The sequence below is a fragment of the Oncorhynchus tshawytscha genome, linkage group LG10 (assembly GCF_018296145.1).
Source record: "Oncorhynchus tshawytscha isolate Ot180627B linkage group LG10, Otsh_v2.0, whole genome shotgun sequence".
Classification (NCBI taxonomy): domain Eukaryota; kingdom Metazoa; phylum Chordata; class Actinopteri; order Salmoniformes; family Salmonidae; genus Oncorhynchus; species Oncorhynchus tshawytscha.
This window is the reverse complement of record NC_056438.1, coordinates 56,409,961-56,430,479: the sequence shown is the minus strand read 5'-3', so window position 1 is coordinate 56,430,479 and position 20,519 is coordinate 56,409,961. Positions and strand designations below refer to the sequence as shown.

At 46.7% G+C, this 20,519-nt stretch overlaps 1 protein-coding gene across 7 annotated transcripts in view; it reads left to right on the top strand.

The window, feature by feature from the left end:
• LOC112260475 (E3 ubiquitin-protein ligase RNF220) overlaps positions 1 to 20,519 on the top strand; it is a 158,064-nt gene that overhangs the window by 96,372 nt on the left and 41,173 nt on the right. For all 7 annotated transcript variants that reach the window (XM_024435617.2, XM_024435616.2, XM_024435615.2 and 4 more), the window contains exon 3: positions 16,349 to 16,478. In XM_024435617.2, the coding sequence (XP_024291385.1) occupies positions 16,349 to 16,478 (130 nt within the window). The remainder of the gene's footprint in view (positions 1 to 16,348; positions 16,479 to 20,519) is intronic.

Genomic DNA, 20,519 nt, shown 5'->3' with positions numbered 1-20,519 from the left:
GTGTGTGTGTGTGTGTGTGTATCCGTGTCAGGCTTGAGGTGTGACACACCATCTAAAATGTAGTGACAGGCGGTGGGTGTTAATAACAGGGGAGGAGGGAGACGAAAGCTCTCTCCCCTCTACTGCCTGATGACAGGCAGCTCTACCCCAGACAGGCTATTTCCCATTCAGCCTCCACTCCCAACCTGCATTCAGCCCCACCGTTAGAATTCAATTAACTCGACTGGCCGCTGTTGTGTCACCATTAGAGATAATTAGTTAAAACATCAGAGTATAAACAGTTAATTGGCTTTGGTAATTAATTTCCCCACTCAAGCATATGAGAGCGAGGGAGAGAGTGAGGGAGAGAGGGAAGGAGAGAGTGAGGGAGAGAGGGAAGGAGAGAGAGGAAGAGGCAGAGAATAGAGAGAGAGCAAAAGAGAGCGGGAGAGGGCGAGAGAGAGAGAGAGAGAGAGAGAGAGAGAGAGGAGGAGGACGGTGGTGTTGGTGGTGGTGATAAAGGGAAACCTATGGGGGTTAGCTATCTGTGGCTGAGCGCTAGCTATCAATTACTGTTAAGCATTATTCAGGATGTGCTCCCGCTCCACTCCCTGGTGGCAAACAGGCGGCAAATAACACTCTCAGCAGCAGGCAGCCGACAACAGCAGCCAGCTGACAACAACAGCCGACAACTTCCCCAAAGTCCCTGCTAAAACTGAGAGGGGAAGAGGGATCCCGGCATAGTCAACATGCAGCACTAAAGAGCTAGCTAGCCTCATCAGCTAAAACTAAACAACCAAAACAAAACCCATCTTAAGCAATGGATGTACTTTTAACAGAGTAGAGACATCATCTCCTGTTGAACAGTGAGGGGAAGGAAGACCGTGCTTAGTGCTCTAACCACTTACCCTGTTGAAGGGCTGTATTAACTAGAGAAGCCTATTGTTGTTCTGAAATGGGGGATATGCAGTGGTTGTGAATGGGTGCAAACAGAATGGTGTTTTGGTGGTGGAGGTAGTTAAGTGCTTAGTCATTTTAGTGGTGGAGGTAGTTAAGTGCTTAGTCATTTTGGTGGTGGAGGTAGTTAAGTGCTTAGTCATTTTGGTGGTGGAGGTAGTTAAGTGCTTAGTCATTTTGGTGGTGGAGGTAGTTAAGTGCTTAGTCATTTTGGTGGTGGAGGTAGTTAAGTGCTTAGTCATTTTGGTGGTGGAGGTAGTTAAGTGCTTAGTCATTTTGGTGGTGGAGGTAGTTAAGTGCTTAGTCATTTTGGTGGTGGAGGTAGTTAAGTGCTTAGTCATTTTGGTGGTGGAGGTAGTTAAGTGCTTAGTAAACCCCTGTGTTAAAAGTGCTGATCTCGGCCCCAGCACTGACACTGCTGTTTCTCCTTCCACCATGATGAGCCCTTTGGGATGGAAATGAGTCCTGACCACAGCAGATCAGCCCACTCCCTGCTAGAAGCTAGAGACACACCTCAACTCTGTACAGCTGAAGGTACAATTGAATAGGGGAGTCAGCGTAGAGAAGTTGGCTTTTGACTCGCTCATCACGGCCCTATCTGAGTTACTGAGAAATATTGAGCTGGTGAGAAATGGTCTATCTGAATGGGATTTGCCCACACACTCACTCCGCCCTCCTCACTTCACACCCTCTTAAGGTGTCCGCATGCTTCCCAGCCCAAACTGTTCGGAAGAGTAAATATTTTTGTTATTTCTTTATTTTTTTCGGCTGTTCGGGCACAAGGCCAGCCAAAGTTTGGAAGCTGAAGTCTACATCCTTCGTCCGTGATTGATCAACTGTAGGGATTCTTCAATAAAGTCTTTGTTGTCATTCAACGAGAGACGACTTGTTTTCATGCACATTTTTTCATTAGTTAGATGTAATATTGAGTGACTAAGATCTCCTCTGTAAAAACATCTAAATTAACAACAGATTTCTTACTTTATCTTAGATTAATTCAGACTATTTTGAAAGAAGTGTATACTGGCTACGGGTCGTTCATTTCGGCTAGCCACCAGCCGACCAGAAGCATGCTGACGCCTTTACCCCACACCTCCGCAGTGCTAAACCCCACCCAGCAACTTCAGAGGGAGGCAACCCAGGTTAGGACCCATACCTCAAACCCTGCCCACTCAGCAGGCCAAGTAGGGCCCCAAGTGTTCTCAGGAATACATGATTTCTCTAGCTAGCCTAAGTTGCAAATAGATCCATATTTAAGTAGAGATTCTACTCTACCAGCTCCTCCTCTATTTCCCCTTCATCCCCTACTACCCAGGCCGTCTCCCTCTCCTGCCAACAGTAATGTCCCTTTCCCCTGGGGACTACTGAAGGAGGAGGTGGGGGGGATAAGGGGGAGGTGGGGGAGATAAGAGGGAGGTGGGAGTGCTGTGAATGTGTGGTGTTGGCCACTGTCTCTATGCTCAATTCTCTGCTGAAGCTCCCTCCCTCCCAGGACTAGCAGCCGGGGGCCGTGGGGGGCTTGGGGGGGGCCGGGGAGTACAAGGCTGAGTGGAGAGGCAGGCAGGCTGGCAGATCTAACCCAGCAGTATCACCCTCATTTCCTGGGTCAGCGCCTGGGTAATGGTCTATTAATTTGCTCCATTCTCCCCTGTGAGGCAAAACTCAATCTCCCAGTCCCTGGCATACTGCTATACCGTCGACAAGGTGATTGATTGAATAAACAGCTGTCACTAGCGTGCTCGCCCCGCCACCACCATGAGCCACTCTCCCCTTTCACCCCCCTTACACCACCCCCGTCAACCCCCCAACTCCATAACCCCCACCAGCACACACACATACACACACACAAACCACACGCCCTCCCGCCACTGCTTCAGAAGGTGTTAAAACTTCAGTAAATCACTTAGCTAATGATTTATCCCATTGTTTTGAAGTCAGCCTACATGATGGCATTGTTTAGATTTTTGTATGGATTGTATCAAGTCCTCATTGCGTTTTCCATCTGTAAGTGTAAACTGTCACTGTTAGCATTTGAATCACATTTTGACAGGCAGAACAACAGAAGCTCTCCCCCTTTGGCCCTTCATTCTGCTCACGGAGAGGAGATTGCATTTGCTTTTTTTAAAGTGACAACGGAGCTCGGGTTTGGAACTGGCAGAGTGATCCATTTTGAGCAGGGTGTGGAACACTGGTATTTAAAAGCACAATGCATCACTGTCAGAGCTGGAGCAGGAGAGCAAGCGAGCAGCCCCCTGTGTGCTAGCTAGTGTGCTCCTCTCCTCCCCACCTTGCTCCTCACACCGGCAGGCACGGGGGCGTCAAACTGAAGATGACCCCGTTCCATTTCATCAAACGTCCTCTGAATGAACAGCCAAGCTCCGCCTCCCACCACCTCACTGCAATCAGCCCAGTAACTGTCCAGCCTGCTTAAATCACCACTCACTTAGAATAAACTAAATCACACACACACACACACACACACACACACACACACGCAGGCAAACACACACATATATGTGTACACACAAACACCCCTTGCCGGCTCCATTGCCTTAATTCGTCTCATTTTGACTTTAAAGCCCACATTTTCCATTATGAAGATGACTTCAGGGGACTCACCTTGCGTTGATTTAGGGTAGTGGGGAACCCAAAATGAAGGGTGACAGGATTGGTGGATTTATTTGATTGTGCATGCGAGGCAGTGTCATTTTGGAGAGGGGGATGAGATGAGGATGAGAGGGGGATGAGTGGGGGTGTTACAGCCTCAGGCAAGGCAAGGAGGAGAGGAAAGAATCTCTAAAGGAGAAAAAAAAGGCCCCTGCGAATCAAATCAAATTCCCCTTATCACACATTATTTGAAGACGTTATCTGGCAGGGTAATGCGGTTACACATTGAGTTTCGGCTGAGAGATTTCATTGTTTACTGATGTTGGCGGGTAGTAAGGGCGAGGCGATGGGAGGGATAGGAGGAGGGTAGCGGGTGTAAACACTTGATGCATGTCGGGAAACTCATTTACAGCTCACTGGCATGGAAAACAAGAGGAAAATGCAACTAGGTGGACAAGGAGAACACACTTCTTCAAGGGCACCCAGACAGGCTCCATATGTAGGCAATTTGTAATTCCATTTACCAAACTGTTTGTGTGTGGCGGCTCCATTCGGCTCACCTCAGCTCACCTCAGCTCACCTCAGCTCCCCTTAGCATAACCTCAGCTCACCTCAGCTCACCTCAGCTCACCTCAGCTTACCTCAGCTCACCTCAGCTCCCCTCAGCTTACCTCAACTCACCTCAGCTCACCTCAGTTCCCCTCAGCATAACCTCAGCTCACTTCAACTCACCTCAGTTTACCTCAGCTCACCTCAGCTCCCCTCAGCATAATCTCAGCTCACCTCAGCGTACCTCAGCTCACCTCAGCTCCCCTCAGCTCCCCTCAGCATAACCTCAGCTCAGCTCACCTCAACTCCCCTCAGCTCCCCTCAGCTCACCTCAACTCACCTCAGCATAACCTCAGCTCAGCTCACCTCAACTCCCCTCAGCTCCCCTCAGCTCACCTCAGCTCCCCTCAGCTCACCTCAGCTCCCCTCAGCTCACCTCAGCTCACCTCAGCTCCCCTCAGCACCCCTCAGCTCACCTCACCTCAGCTCCCCTCAACTCACCTCAGCTCACCTCAACTCAGCTCACCTCAACTCACCTCAACTCACCTCAGCTCACCTCAGCTCACCTCAACTCACCTCAACTCACCTCAGCTCCCTTCAGCCAAATCATAAAGTCAGACCTTGCCGTTAGTTCTGTAGTCTTATTGTGCCATTGTGTGAAGTTTACATGCGTGTTGTTCATTATCTGATTGTAGTACAAGCCAATTCAATACGTTCCCATAAACATGCCATACAGGCTCACATAAAGCCTATGACGCTCTGGGCAATAGTTGTACTATATAGGGAATAGGTTTCCATTAGTAGTGCACTATATAGGTAATAGGGTGCTATTTCAAACACACAGACCTATACACTCAGTGGCCCTTTTATGAAGTACACCCATCTAATACTGGCTCAGACCCCCCTTTCCCTCCTGGGGCATGGATTCTACAAGGTGTGGCATTCAAACGTTGCTCTATTGGTCTCAAGGGACCTAACGTGTGCCAGGAAAACATTCCCCACACCATTACACCACCGCCACCACCGCCACCAGCCTGCACCAGGTAGAATGGGGCCATGGACTCATGCTACTTACGCCAAATCCTGACTCTGTCATCAGGATGACGCAACAGGAACTGGGATTCGTCGGACCAGGCAATGTTTTTCCACTCCTCAGTTGTCCAGTGTTGGTGATCGTGTGCCCACTGGAGCCACTTCTTCTTGTTTTTAGTTGATAGTAGTGGAACCTGTGACAAGGACTATCTGAGACAAGGACCGGCGAGTTGTGCATTCCGAGATGCTGTTCTGCACAGCACTGTTGTACTGCGCCGTTATTTGCATGTTTGTGGCCTGCTAGTTAGCTTCCATGATTCTTTCCCTTCTCCTTCAACCTCTCATCAACGAGCTGTTTTCTCCCAAAGGACTGCCGCTGACTGGATGTGTGTTGTTTGTCGCACCATTCTCGGTAAACCCTTGACACTGTCGTGCATGAAAAGCTTGATACTGGAACTGGCGTGCCTGACACCGACGATCACAAAGTCGCTTAAGTCACTCGTTTTGCACATTCTAACATTCAATCGAACAGTAACTGAATGCCTCAATGCCTGTCTGCCTGCTTTATATAGCAAGCCATGGCCACGTGACTCACTGTCTGTAGGAGTGAACCTTTTTTGTGAACAGGGGGGTGTACCTAATAAACTGGCCACTGAGTGTAGACATATGCATTAACTGGGTAGCCAGGAACAAAAACAAATACATACCCACTCCAGATGATAAAGGCCTGAAGAACCCTACTTCCTGCTATTCATCCTTCTCTTTCAAAGACAAATGATTATCTCCCTCTGCCAAAGACAAGTTCAGGGGCCTCTATTAATCTGGAAGTAAAAGTGACAGATCCTAGCGCGTTGTTAAATGAAGTCAGGACATAATTGTTGCTAATTGATCCTGTGTAACTAACTGCTGCTCGGCTGGAAGAATTGAGAGATGGAGGGAGAGAGGAATGGAGGGATCTTGATTGTTCTGTGCGGCCTTGTCAGATACTTGGTTCTGGGTTATAAAAACGGTGATGGTAAGTGAGATTGTGTTCCTTTGTTCTCAACTACTAGTGTCTCTGAGATTCCAGTCAGACATTTAGAGAACCTTTGGAAGTCATCTATTTTTATAAAAACCCTGTAAACTGTCTAATGACCCAACAAAAATGTAAACACTTGAATCTGACCTAACAGATTAGAATTAGGTGTGCTGTATATATTTCCTGCATAATCACTTACAGAATGCTAACACACACACACACACACACACACACACACACACACACACACACACACACACACACACACACACACACACATACACATACACACACACACACGGTTCCAGGCTGTGTAAAAGCTGAGTTAAAGTGCCTAGCAGTAAAGCTGCAGTGCGATGTGGGCAGACAGCAGGCAGGTAGTTTGGCGCCTGTGAAGTCAGCAGTGTGTTTTGTTGCGGAGGCAGCTTTACTGGCGGCAGCTGTGCAGGGTCATGGACTTCCAGGTGAGCACGGCAGGGGGTACACTACACAACTACAGCCCTACAGCCCAACAGGCCCCACAAGACCCCTGCCAGAGTCTCCACTTAGAGCAACGCTACAATGTTAACACTCCAGTCCTCCCTGAATGCCTATTAGTAAAATGTCTTTGTTCTCTGGCCAGTATATTAAGCATTAAGGGAGCTAGCAGTGCTGAGCTCTCATTTCAGCAGCAAACAGCATACTGCACACACACACACACACTCACGCACGCACGCACACACACACACACACACACACACACACACACACACACACGCACACACATAACAATTACTAAAACTGGCTTCCTATTTTAGCAAATAATTGATATAGCACACAAGTTAGCTAATATTATTTGAGAATACTTGCATGTTTAAAAGTATATTTACACAAATCATATCAAAAGCCAGTGAGACAGTATCTCTACATTGTTATGGACACAGATATGTAAGGCGTATAGATTCTCTATGCATTTGGAAGCAGTTCAGTAAAGTCGAGCCATGCTGTTGCATTGTGAAACGTTGTGAAAGGGCAAACAAGTTAGGAGACAGGCAGCTTACACGTCTCAACTATCATAGTTGTGGCAGTGGCCCTCTTCCAGCTATAGCAGCTAACTGCAGCCTTGGATCAGCAGAGTCTGCTTCTCCTCTTAAAGAGTGGCGTGTAAAACAACATGTAAGAAGTATCAGGCAGAGCTCCACAGCTCTGCCTGCAGTTATACATGGCCACGCACCAATGTAGCCTGAGCCGCCCGCTCAGCCAAATTCACACTCCCTTACTGGCACCATAGCCATGGCCATGTGACATGATGGGGGCTGTGCAGCCGTTTGGCAGCTCTGATAAGACAAGCATCGGAGCATGACAGGGTTTAGAATCAGCTACATGGATGTGGTGAAACGCAACAGGAAAATCACCCCCAATCTCATCTCCTCCTGCTCTCTTCTCTCTCTCTCTCTCTTTCTCTCTCTCTCTCTCTCTCTCTCTCCCTCTCTCTCCATCAGGCTGCAGTCTTCCGTAGAAACATGCTCTCATTTCACCATCTGTCGTCTAATCGGTTGTCTCGATTTCTCATAACGCCTCTTATCATTGATTTTAAGGAAAGGGGTTAAGTGATGGGAATACTTTAGATAATTACAGTTTGCCTGGCTGGCGTGTTGTGCTGGAGGACGGAGTCAGGTGAGCGTGTCTGACTGCGTCCCAAATGGAACACTATTCCCTATTTAGTGCACTACTTTTGACCAGGACCCATAGGGCTATGATTAAAAGTAGTGCACTATATAGGGAATACGGTGCCATTTGGGATGCAGCCTATGTCCGTCATTAGCTGTGTCTAGGAGACGAGTGGAGAGGACTCGGGCTGGTTAAGTGGAGTGGCCTGATAAAGGTAAACAGTGGCAGAGATTAAAAGGAGAGATTGGGGGCCAGGCAGTGAGGCAGGGTGGGAAGAGAGGAGAAGATGAGATGATCCATCTTGGCGCATTAGAAGAGATCAGGCCAGCACTCAATCAGAACTGTCAGGCCACAGCGGGTGGAAGCAGCAGCCCTTTCCATCCTTCCTTCCCCTGGTCACATGGCATTTTAGTGAGGAATCTCAGCACTAAAAAGTTCTGTCAGGCCTATTTCCTTGTTATTGCCCCCCTCTTCCTCCTCCTCCTCCCTCGTTCCCTCTCTCCCTGTCTGCCTCTGCGTCCCCTTCGCTCCCACAGATTAAACAGAGCCGAGGGGTCCGGCGGAGGGGGGCATCCCGCATTAATCATCTTTAACGCGCTGACAAGTGTCGCGTGCAAGACCCCCTCCATCCCCAGGATTTATCTCTCTGTCGACCAATTCCCATCACTCACTGCCCTGAGGGAGAGAGCGACAGAGAGAGAAAGAAGGGGGGTTGAGAATGAGAGAGGGTAAGAGACAAGGATAGAGAGAGAACTAGAAACTGACAAGAGAACGAGGGGTAGAGAGATGGAGATAAAGGCAGAGAAAGGTGGAGGAAATGGGTAGATGAGGCAGTATAGCATCAGAGGAGAAAGAGAGAGAGAATCGACCAATAGACAGAAAGGGAAGCAGCACCAGTACCCAGGTGTGGCTGTGCAGAGAGGGAAGGACCACTACTGTGAAGTGAAGTGGGGGGTCTGCCTGCCTCTGTCGCTGTCTATCTGTGACTGCTCTCTCTCTGTTTCACTGGTCCTCCTGGCCCATGATTAATCACAGGCTGTCTGCCTTTAGTCAATCCTCTCTGGGGAGGACGTGGACACCAGGCTGGGAGGATGTAGCCACACACACACAGCCACACATAATGGGCCTGTCTATAGGAAAAGCATTAGGCCCAGCCCAACACACAGACACACACGCAATGGCCACTGGGCCATTATTGAGGATCCCTGTGACAGATCAGGAAAACTTTGGACATGTGACATCATAGGTGAGATTGAAAGATTACCACAAGGGGGTGAGAGATGCTCTGTTGTCCGGGGCTGAGATTGGACAGGGAAATACGATATTTGGAACCAATGTGTATCAGGAGAGGTGTGAGATTTGTGAAGGGAGCCTTAGAGAGTGCCTTGGGTCATTCTCTAAAATGCAGCAATAACAGGAGAGATATTTTGGGGGGTGTAGTCTGGAGCAGTGCCAAGCAGAGCCAGCCACAGTTGGTACAGAGGGAGAGATTGATTGAAAGAGAGAAAGAAAAAAAGAGAGTAGTCACCTCCTGCTCCAAGGTGGATGTTTCATCTGTCACCAGGTTGACAGATGGGCCTGTCATGCCAAATAAAGTCCCCCGGCCAAAAAGTGTCCCCCTCTGCGTCACAATGGGATTCAATAAACTATTAGCGTCCATTGCTATATTAACTGTGTGATGACCTATTGGTTAGAATTTTGGAGACCATTACAGCCTAAATGATGTTCTTTTCATCATCACTATGCAAACAAGGCTGATTTCCACAACAATTTAGCTGTTTAAGCTAGTTTTGTTTAGCTAATAAAATGAAAACATTACTTCTAACTACTTTTGGGTACCTTGTTAACATTACAACATGAAATCCATGTCTTAAACGTTGCTACGTTTCGGGAAATGGCAAAGAAAACGTGTATTCTGCTTGACACATTAAAGTTACTTACCTTACAGATCACAAAGTAAGCTGATGTCCACTCCATTCAGATGTAAATCCTTTTGATTCAGTCACTGGCTCGTCTGGCCGTCATGTGTTTTTATTTTACCTTGTCCTTCCCTCGTCTACACTCAAATAATATCATTTCACTAGTCCTCTCTTGTGATTCATTTAAAAAAAAATCTTGCATAGCTCATTAGTACACCCTTGTGGTTAAATATATATATGTTGTAGGTCCTAGGATGAAACAATGAATAATGTCGAACAAATAAATACCATCAAAAGATACCTTACAACTGACAATAATGAACACCTTGTGAAACAGCTGTGAAAACCAACCTGGCGATATTTAAGATTTTAATATATAAATGTTTTTTTTGGTACAGTTGTGTCAATATATTTTCAGATTTCTTTGTACACTCTAAACTAAAATACCGAATTCTGGTGTGTGGAATATAGAGGAGGTGGTTGCTGTGTGGGTGGGAGGTTCTGCCTGTCCCTTGTTCTCAACAGGCAGCCAGTCTCGGCAAGGGGACTTGAAGAGGGAGACTGCAGGCACTGCTGCTCTCTTTGTGTTGGCAGTGCTCCTGTTTTTAGTTCATCTGTGTATCTCACATATCATGTGCCCAGTATGTTAGAGCAAGAAAACTTTCTTAGCAGATAATGACAGACAATAACAGTAGCTGTAGAAGATGTAATGAAAAGTTGAAGGGTTGTTGGTAATGGAGAACGTCAGGTGGATCCACGTCTGGGTGTTGGGCAGAACCCCCTAGCTCCTGGAGAACAGCAGCAGAGTTAAAGGGAACAGGGTAGGAGACAGAGACGTAAACAATCAAACACACAGGTTACACTTTACAGTGAGAAACCTTGATGGATTGTTGCAGTGCTATAAATGGGAGATATGTACTTTACAACACTTTTGGAAGGTATAGCCTACCTCAAGCTGGTCCCCCTCCGACTCAGAACACAGAGAATCAGAATGCTCCAACTGTAGAAGATTGTTAGCTTCCACCGAGGTAACCCTAGGTAACCCTAGGAAGACAAAGAGAAAAATATCAGTGTTAGGGAAACTAAAACTAGCTTCAGGTTATTTTGTGTGCAAATGCAAATAGTTATTATCTGAAATGTTTTCTATGTACCTTAACAGATGGTGACCACAGCTAGGAGTGAAAGAGCAGCGAGGTTTCCCAGGTCTCGCCTTCCTTTTGTCCTTCTTCCAAACCAAGTCATTCGCCAGGATGCTGTAGATCATGGTCCCCTTCTTGATTCTGCTCCGGTAGCTCTCCCATCAGCTTGTTTTCATTAGACTGGCTGCTCTCTATCTCTCTCTCTGTGTGTGTCTCTCTCTCTGGCTCTCTGGTGAAATGACAGCACAGCTAGGGCCAAACTCTTACCTGTCCAGCCCGGCCCACTCTCAACTCACAGAGAGGAGAGGAGTTTCTCACCACACAGTCCCCAGACAGAGTCACTACAGCCAGGCAGTCACACTACTACCCCTAATCCCTGGAACATCTATTCCCATCATGCCTCTGTGGGATGAAAAAACGAACACAGTTCACTGTTATGTACGTACATCAGTTGTCATTACAGCACAACAAATATGCCATAAACTAATGTGACATTCAATCTTACATACATGTTTTCTTACTTGTAAAATGCACAACCAGTCTGGCAATTCAGTTGTATTGACTGTCCCGAAGATTTGGCAGAACTTATGCAATTAACAAATTCTGTCTTTTCCTGGAGTGTTAACATGGTAGTCAGTGCTGTGAGGCTGGGGCCCTGCAGTCTGTCCTGCCCACCGGCAGAGCCCTGCCTGCTGCCTGCCTGCTTGCCGCCTTCAGGGAGCCATGTCTCTTTCTCTGTCTACCCACACCACACTACGTGCTGCGGAGAGCAATCAGCTCTCTCCTTTCTGAGCCAGAGCTAGACATTGTAAGGATGTGTGTATGTGTGTGCGCGTCTGTGTCTGTGAGTGCATATGTGCGTGCATTTGTGTGCGTTGGGGCATGACAGGTGACACGGAGGTGGTTAAGGGGCCGACAGGTTCTCGTTGCAGTGATCAGGACTCCATTACAAAACCCATTGATTGTGTAGGGATGAATTAAAGGAACTGACTGGAGAGGCGATGGGCCACACACTCCCATTGTCCTCAGACAGACAGGGACTCTAGACCAACACATAGTCTGTCTACCCCTACCCACACAAACAGCACCAGAAGAATAGCTGTTCTCCTCTGGTGTACACAGAAATCTATTGGTATTTGTACCATATTTAACATTTTGTTTTAAAAAATCTGGACAACCATGAGAAATCTATGCTGTCTGACAATATGGCCCTTGATGTAACATTGTCACTTGTACAATTGTCACAGAACTGAAGGCCTACAGTAAGCACACAAAAAAGGCAGGTTATTTACAATGAGCAAAATGCACATTTAAAACAATATAAAAAGCCCATCTACCAAAAAGTCTAAATCAACCATGGACAATAACGTCCAGGGATTCCTGTGTTTTCTCAATACGTTTGCCCACAGAATTGAAAGCACTTTATCAGCAACAGAATTGGATTGGATCTTTCTTTGTTTACTCTTGCGGACGGTGATTGCTTTGGCACACTCAAATTATCTTGTCAGGGCAATAAAGCTGACCACTGCTGAGCGAAGACAGGAGACAGGTGGGAAAAGAGGAGCGAGACAGGTACAAAGACCACAGGAGATGAAAGGAGAAAGTGATAGAAAAATAAAGAGAGACAAAGAATGGACGAAAGGAAGAAAGGAAGAGGAAAGAAAGAGAAAGGATATAAATAAATAAATAAATAGATGGAGGACGAGCAGAGCGAGGGAAAATAAACAGAAGGTAGGGGCAGAAAATTGGAAATAGATGTGCAGGGATGGAGCGGGCGAGAGAGGGAGGGAGCTGAGAGAAACAGAGACACGTAGAATTGTAATCGATTACCTATTTTTCAAAGTCACTTATAGTGTCCAGAGTGTGGGGCTGTTAAGTAGTAGTGCTGGGGAATAGGAGTTGAGTATGCGCCGGCACGCTTGACTGGGACCCAGGTGCAGAGGAGGGGGGTAGGCTGAGAGCCGCAGTGATAGGGTGTGTGTGTGTGTGTGGGTGCATATGCGTGTGTGTGTTTCTGCATGTTTGCAAGTGAGTGTGCAACTGGAGGGTTGAGGGGGATGGGGTGGTGGTGCATACTAACATTGACCCTGCTAACTACTTACTGATGAATCTGTACTCTTGCAGGAAATAGTTGTGACAGGCCAATATCTGGGCAGGGATATGGGCCCCTGGAGGGCCCCTGCAGCAGTATGCTTCTCTGCTCTGTGTTTATGTGTGTTTTTTACAGAGGGAAGTGAGACTGATCCATCACCAGCTCAAACAATGTAGCAGCACATCACTAGACAGAGCATCGGTCCAAGCCGTGCTGTATTGGCCATCACAGACACACCTATGCCTGCTAACATTTCCATCTGAAAATGATCCCCGCGCCTCCATAAGAATATCATGTTCATGTTGCTGTCTGAATCATCTCTTGTATTTATCTCAACTGAAACATTATTTCCCCTTGCAGCCAGCCTAGCATTTAGTTTGGTACAGTGGGGGTTAATATAAATCTAGCATTTAGTTTGGTACAGTGGGGGTTAATATAATCCTAGCATTTAGTTTGGTACAGTGGGGGTTAATATAATCCTAGCATTTAGTTTGGTACAGCAGGGGTTAATATAATCCTAGCATTTAGTTTGGTACAGCAGGGGTTAATATAATCCTAGCATTTAGTTTGCTACAGTGGGGGTTAATATAATCCTAGCATTTAGTTTGGTACAGTGGGGGTTAATATAATCCTAGCATTTAGTTTGGTACAGTGGGGGTTAATATAATCCTAGCATTTAGTTTGGTACAGCAGGGGTTAATATAATCCTAGCATTTAGTTTGGTACAGCAGGGGTTAATATAATCCTAGCATTTAGTTTGGTACAGCAGGGGTTAATATAATCCTAGAATTTAGTTTGGTACAGCAGGGGTTAATATAATCCTAGCATTTAGTTTGGTACAGTGGGGGTTAAGGTAAGTCTACCATTTAGTTTGGTACAGCAGGGGTTAATATAATCCTACCATTTAGTTTGGTACAGTGGGGGTTAATATAATCCTAGCATTTTGTTTGGTACAGTGGGGGTTAAAGTAAATCAAGCATTTAGTTTGGTACAGTGGGGGTTAAGGTAAATCTAGCATTTAGTTTGGTACAGTGGGGGTTAATATAAACCTAGCATTTAGTTTGGTACAGTGGGGGTTAAAGTAAATCTAGCATTTAGTTTGGTACAGTGGGGGTTAATATAATCCTAGCATTTAGTTTGGTACAGTGGGGGTTAAGGTAAATCTAGCATTTAGTTTGGTACAGTGGGGGTTAATATAATCCTAGCATTTAGTTTGGTACAGTGGGGGTTAATATAATCCTAGCATTTAGTTTGGTACAGTGGGGGTTAATATAATCCTAGCATTTAGTTTGGTACAGTGGGGGTTAATGGTAATGTCCAAGTAAATGCCAATAAAATAAAAGCTACAACAAAGGGAAATGCAGCTAGTGAACTGTCATTCCAGGTTCAATGTTAGACGTGAATGAGTTAGCTGAGCTAGCTAGCTACATTTCATGACTGGCTCACGTCTGAAGCAACATGACCAAATGAACTAACAAACATATTTTTGTCTGGGCTATATCTTCTAGTGAAAGAATGAAATTGTATGAATTGACTTATCAAAATAAAATTTGAATGAAAATATGTAATTCATGGTTATTTTAATATATTGATTAAAAAAAATGTAGAAAAGCAATAAGGCATGCGAGGCAGTGCTGTATTATGAAGAGAGTCACAGGTAAACAGGTTGAACATCACCTGTGACTGTATTCATGATACAACACGGCTCTCAGAAGTCAAGGACACAGAGGTCCTGGGCTTAAGGATTTATACTGAGCACAGAGCAGAGAGCTAAGGCTTGATAGGGTTTAAGACTATAGACGTTATAGCCCAGCTCCGCTGCCCTGTTCCTAGGTTACCTCCCTGTAATAGCCCTGTTCAGCTGCATTTACACAATGGACGAGACAGTTGTTGAGGACAGCTTTTGGGGCCATTATCATGAAGGGTCCTCAGAGTCAAGTGTGTGTGTGTGTGTGTGTGTGTGTGTGTGTGTGTGTGTGTGTGTGTGTGTGTGGTGAATAGTGAATAAATAAATAATACCTTAGGAATGTTATTTGTCTGGCTGTAGCTGTTCTGTAATCTCAGACACAGAAGCCATGTCGCTGTTTTTCTCAGTGAAACTGTGTCACCGCGTTCAGACTTGGTGTCATGGGGGCAGATAAGTATAAGAGTGTCCCACTGACTGTGTTCCTGATGTCAGGGCAGACAGTGTCTACCATCCGTCGCCCGCCTGCCTCTACCTGCACAGTTGTCGCCCTGACAGCCCGTCCCAACAGGATATCCTGTGTCAGTGTAGGCCCGTTGTTCCTGATCTAAGAATAGACCTGTCTGATTGGACGGCTCGGGATCCAAAACAGCAAAGAGACAGAGGATGCATCCCAAATGGCACACTATTCTCTATATACTGCACTTCTTTTGGCCAGGTACATGGTCAAAATAAGTGTACAATTTACGACATAGGGTACCATTTGGGACTCTTTTAGCCCAGCCGTCTCCTCTATACCTAGACGCATACACATACACACACATGGAAATCATAATACACTCCTGTTTCCTGACACACACACACGCACGCACACACACACACACACACACACACACACACACACACACACACACACACACACACACACACACACACACACACACACACACACACACACACACACACACACACACACACACACACACACACACAGTGAACTGGCTCATTACATCTTATACTGTATGTTCTTTAAAAAAGGTGCTATCTAGAACCTAAAAGGGTTCGTCAGCTGTCCCCATAGGAGAACCCTTTGAATAACTATTTTTGGTTCCAGGTGGAACCCTTTTGAATTTCATGTAGAACCCTTTCCACAGAGGGTTCTACATAGAACCCAAAACAATTCTACCTGGAACCAAAAAGGGTTCTCCTACAGGGACAGCCAAAGAACACTTTTGGAACCCTTTTTTCTAAGAGTATATGTTCTTCAAGCCCTTATTTGACTCCACTGTGTTTTGGGGCAAAGTAAAACCAGACATGAATGTGTGTACAGTATGTCTTTCTCTGATACGGTTGAAATGATGTAGAGGCAGAATGTGATCTATGGAGTGTTGCAGGGCTCAATCAGTCGCTTACTTCGTCAGTGTTAATGAGGTAACTGGAGACAGGCGATAGGGTCCAGCAATTCTCAGGGAAGTGAACTCTGAGGCACTTAATCCTGCTGCCCCCTCTCTCTCTCCCTCCCTCCCTCCCTCCCTCCGGCCAGAGGGACACAGCCCTGTGGATTGATCTCATCCTAGCTTGACAACTCTCTTTCCTCCTCTCCCTCTCTCTCTCTCTCTCTCTCTCTCCCCCTGTCTCTCTCTCTCTCTATCTGTCTCTCTCTCTCTCTCTCTCCCCTGTCTCTCTCTCTCTCTGTTTCTCTCTTTCTCTTCACCTCTACAGGTAAGAGGAAGGTGTCTCTGTATGACAGCCAGGCCCCCATCTGTCCTATCTGCCAGGTGTTGTTGCGTCCAGGAGAACTGCAGGACCACATGGAGCAGGAGATGGAGCGCCTCACCCACATGCACCTCAGGTACACCCCCTGTCCACCCCTCACCCACATGCACCTCAGGTACAACCCCTGTCCACCCCTCACCCACATGCACCTCATGTGCACCCCCTGTCCACCCCTCACCCACATGCACCTCAGGTACACCCCCTGTCCACCCCTCACCCACATGCACCTCAGGTACACCCCATGTCCACCCCTCACCCACCACACGTTATTGACCCCCTCGCCCATAACAGATTTCTGGGAGGATACAGCTGACCCCCTCATCAGACTGATACCTTTACCCCCATGTCTGTTACAGCACACAGCAGGGAGTCTATTCTCAGTTCTATATCATACACAACAAGAACCACATAGAAGCACTGTAGTCTATCTCTCTACTGAGGGTACAATAGACAGGGTCAGGGAGTATGCTTTAGTCATCAGCTTTGGAAGAAGAGCTTTTGGAGAGACCCTAGCCCCCCTCCAGCCCCTGGTATTTCCACTAATACTGCAGTGATACCTGGGCTTTGGGGGGACTTGGCCAGCCAGGAAAACAAATCAACTGCAGAACACACTGACAGATGTTCATAAATCTCTCTGGTTCTTGACAGAGCTTATCCATGGTAAGGTATTAGATAAGAGAGATCTGGAGGTAGACTTACAGTATCAATTACTTTCTTTCTGACTGTGGAGGCTTCAGCTGGAGAAAGCAGAGAGATTCGGTTCCCTTCAATAGTCAACCTGGACTGTGTCCAAAATGGCACCCTATTCCCTATATAGTGCACTAATGTACTTTTGACCAAGACCAGAAGGGCTCTGGTTAAAAGTAGAACACTATATAGGGCAGAGATGGGGCCACAAAAAAAATCTCTATTTATCATGGGGGGCTGCAGTGTTTCGCGGGGTCTTCGTACCCACATCTATACCCACACATGCAGTCAGAGCCGGCCCTAAGTGACATTTGAAGTTTTAGAGTTCATTTCCTGCAGTTGTACACATTGTTTCCATAGGGTGGAGAGAAATGTTTTCTGTTTTTAATATGATATCTGACTAAGAGTGACTAACAAAATAAATGTTGCCCCCCCCAGTCAGTAATTTGACTATTATTATTACAAGTTTAGATAACTGGCCGCAAGACTAACTTACAATAAATAAAATATTTGCTCACATGGGCTAATTGAGTGACTGTCAGTGACTGACATCACACGAGAAAAACTGCTGGTGCACAACCACATTTCAAAATTGCACCTCGTGTATTCTACTATTCTAACTCTCAAAAGTCCCCCTATATATACAGTATATGGTCTTTGGTCTTTGGAAATCATGGGGCCCACGGGCCACCAGTTACCCATCCCTGATATAGGGAATATGGTACCATTTGAGCTGCAGCCCCAGTTTTACAATGGGATAAATCAAACCATTAACCCTTGCGATAGGAGGCAGCCATTTGAAATCGTATTTCACCTTGATCCCGTGACCAAGTGCTCCCTACCCACCCTGCTTTATAGCACCACCCATTAACCCACTGCCACGAGGAGCCTTTACTCCACTCACTACTCATTGAAATCAAAGCACATTTTCTCCTCCCCTATCTGACTGAATGATCCCTGTCGCCTGCTGCAGTACATGTGTAACACATAGTACCAGAGCCAGCCCAAAAGGCCCATGGCATGTTCCCCACTGTGCTCTCTCAGTGTGTGTGCGTGTGCATGTGTGTGCTGACGGGCGGGTAACGGTGAGAGGGTAGAGGGGGAGGAGGGGGACGTTTGCTCCTCTTCACTCCTCTCCAGACTGAGCGTTATCCATCATGCCGCAGTGAGGAGTTATCATTTAATAATGAATAAAGGGCAGTGGGCCGCCCTCCCCTCCGGGTCCAACCCTCCTCCCTCCCCACTCTCCTACCCCTCCGTTGCAGACACGGACACGGGGAGCCTGCCTGGAGGGCCCGGGTGGTTGATGGCAGCGGTTATTTAAAGAAATGGCGTCATCCTTCCTAGTTTGTCAGGGACGGACACTGCTGAGTGTCACGGCCCAGTGATTTAGCCTCGCCTGCACCGGCCCCATTAACCCCATTGCTGTTGCCACGTGAATTATGCCTGGTTGTACCCCGGGAACGCACCGGCGTTTAGTTTTGATTTAAGGAATATGGGGGAAGGGAATGAGAGGTCTTCATAGAGGAGGAGGAGAGAGGGGGGAGGGGGAGAGAGAGAAAGAAAGAGGAAGTGTCTTGCGCCGAATGTCCTTGCTCCTGGCGGCCAGTCCAAGTTCTGTTTAGCTCCAATGCAATCACTGCTGGACTTAGTGGGAGAAATGATTTCCGTTAGAAGATGAATCTTCGTTCAGACCATGTTGGAGCTTTAATCTTTTCGCGTCCGTGAAAAAAAAAAACGACGTCAGGTAATTAGCAAACTCGTCAGTTAGCTTTTCAGAATTTCAATAATGCCTCTCACTGTATAGCTGAAATGTACTTTCAAGATGGATGGTGATCTCTACCTCTGTGTAAACCCCATTCTGCTCTGCCACAATGGGCCTATAACCTGTGGAACCCCATACAAAGCACAGATTCTGTATTTGAAGGCTATGAGGACATCAGACCCATCCATATATCATTAAAGAACAGCAGGGAAGTCCCCCCTTTTTCTTCCATCCCTCTCTCTATATCTCTGTTATTTTTCTCTCTCTCTTTTCCTTTCTCTTTCTATCCCTCTCTCCATCCCCCTCTCTCTCCTTCTCCCTCTCTCTCCCCCACCCTCCCTCTCCTGCTCTCTGTCCCTCTCTTTCCCTCCCTCCGTCTCTCTCTCCACACTCCGCTGTCCCATTCTTCCTGCTCTGACACCGTTGCCGGGCGAGGCAACAGCGCTACATCGGCACACAGATCATTGGAAGTGACATGGCGAATTTGTGGCAATTTGTAGTAAATCTCCCTTTAATGATAGCGTTTCATTTTGCACAAAATGAGACTTGAGTGCATGTAAAATGGAGGAGGCTGTTTAAGATGTAGCATTAGGCAGATGATGGGGGCTGTCAGGAACCGTGAGGGGCCCTGAGTGGATGTGTGTGAGATTGGGACTAGCTGCCAGAGCTGCTGGTCCCTAGTGGCCTTGGCCGATGGGGCCGCCTCTCCTCGCCTCTCCTCTGCCTCCACTCCTCATGTATGGAAATGGAAATCTATCATGCCCTTTACACATCAGCCTGCTCACAGGGGCAGAGCAATCTACATATCCCTCCACACCACCACCCCTCCCCTCCACATAATCCATTTGCCTCCATCGGAGCGAGCCAGAGCTAGGTGGCAAACGACACGAAAAGCAATCTTTATCTCAAGCTTACAACCCCTTCCCCCCTGACTGGGACTTATTCAATTTTCAGCCTCTCTCCTCTCCTTCCTTCTCTCCTCATTTCTCTCTCTCAATTTCAATTTCAATTCAATTTAAGGGTTTTATTGGCATGGGAAACATATGTTAACATTTTCAAAGCAAGCGAAGTAGATAATAAACAAAAGTGAAATAAACAATAAAAATTAACAGTAAACATTACACTCACAAACATTCCAAAAGAATAAAGACATTTCAAATGTCACTCTCCTTCTCTCGACATTTGGTTTCAGTGGGAGGTGTTTTGGATGGGTCTGGGAGAGAGGAGGAGGAGCAGAGGGGGTGTAGTGGTTATTCTAAAGGCATCCTATCAGGCCCCTTTAGCCAAATGACCAACAGTCTAGGAGATGAAAGCTTAGCATTCTGCCAGAGCTGTCAAAGAGTCATGGGCTGAAACATCAAGCATATTCACTTCACATTAACAACTGATTCTACTGCTTTTATGGAGAATTATATAGCCTTGACTGGGAAAAGCACTTCTACTTTCTGGTAAATCCGCTCCCCTGTTCACATTCTCATTAACAAAACACGTTTGAACTCCATCTTGTTTCGGCAACCTCTCTTTCCCCCCTTTTCTCTCCATCTCTTGTCAATTTTCTCTCTTTGCTTTGTTGCTCATTTCAAAACTATTTCATTGGTTTGACATGACAGGCTGGAAGCTTTTTGCCCAAGCGTTCAAATCAAAATTCATTGAAACGGCCACGTG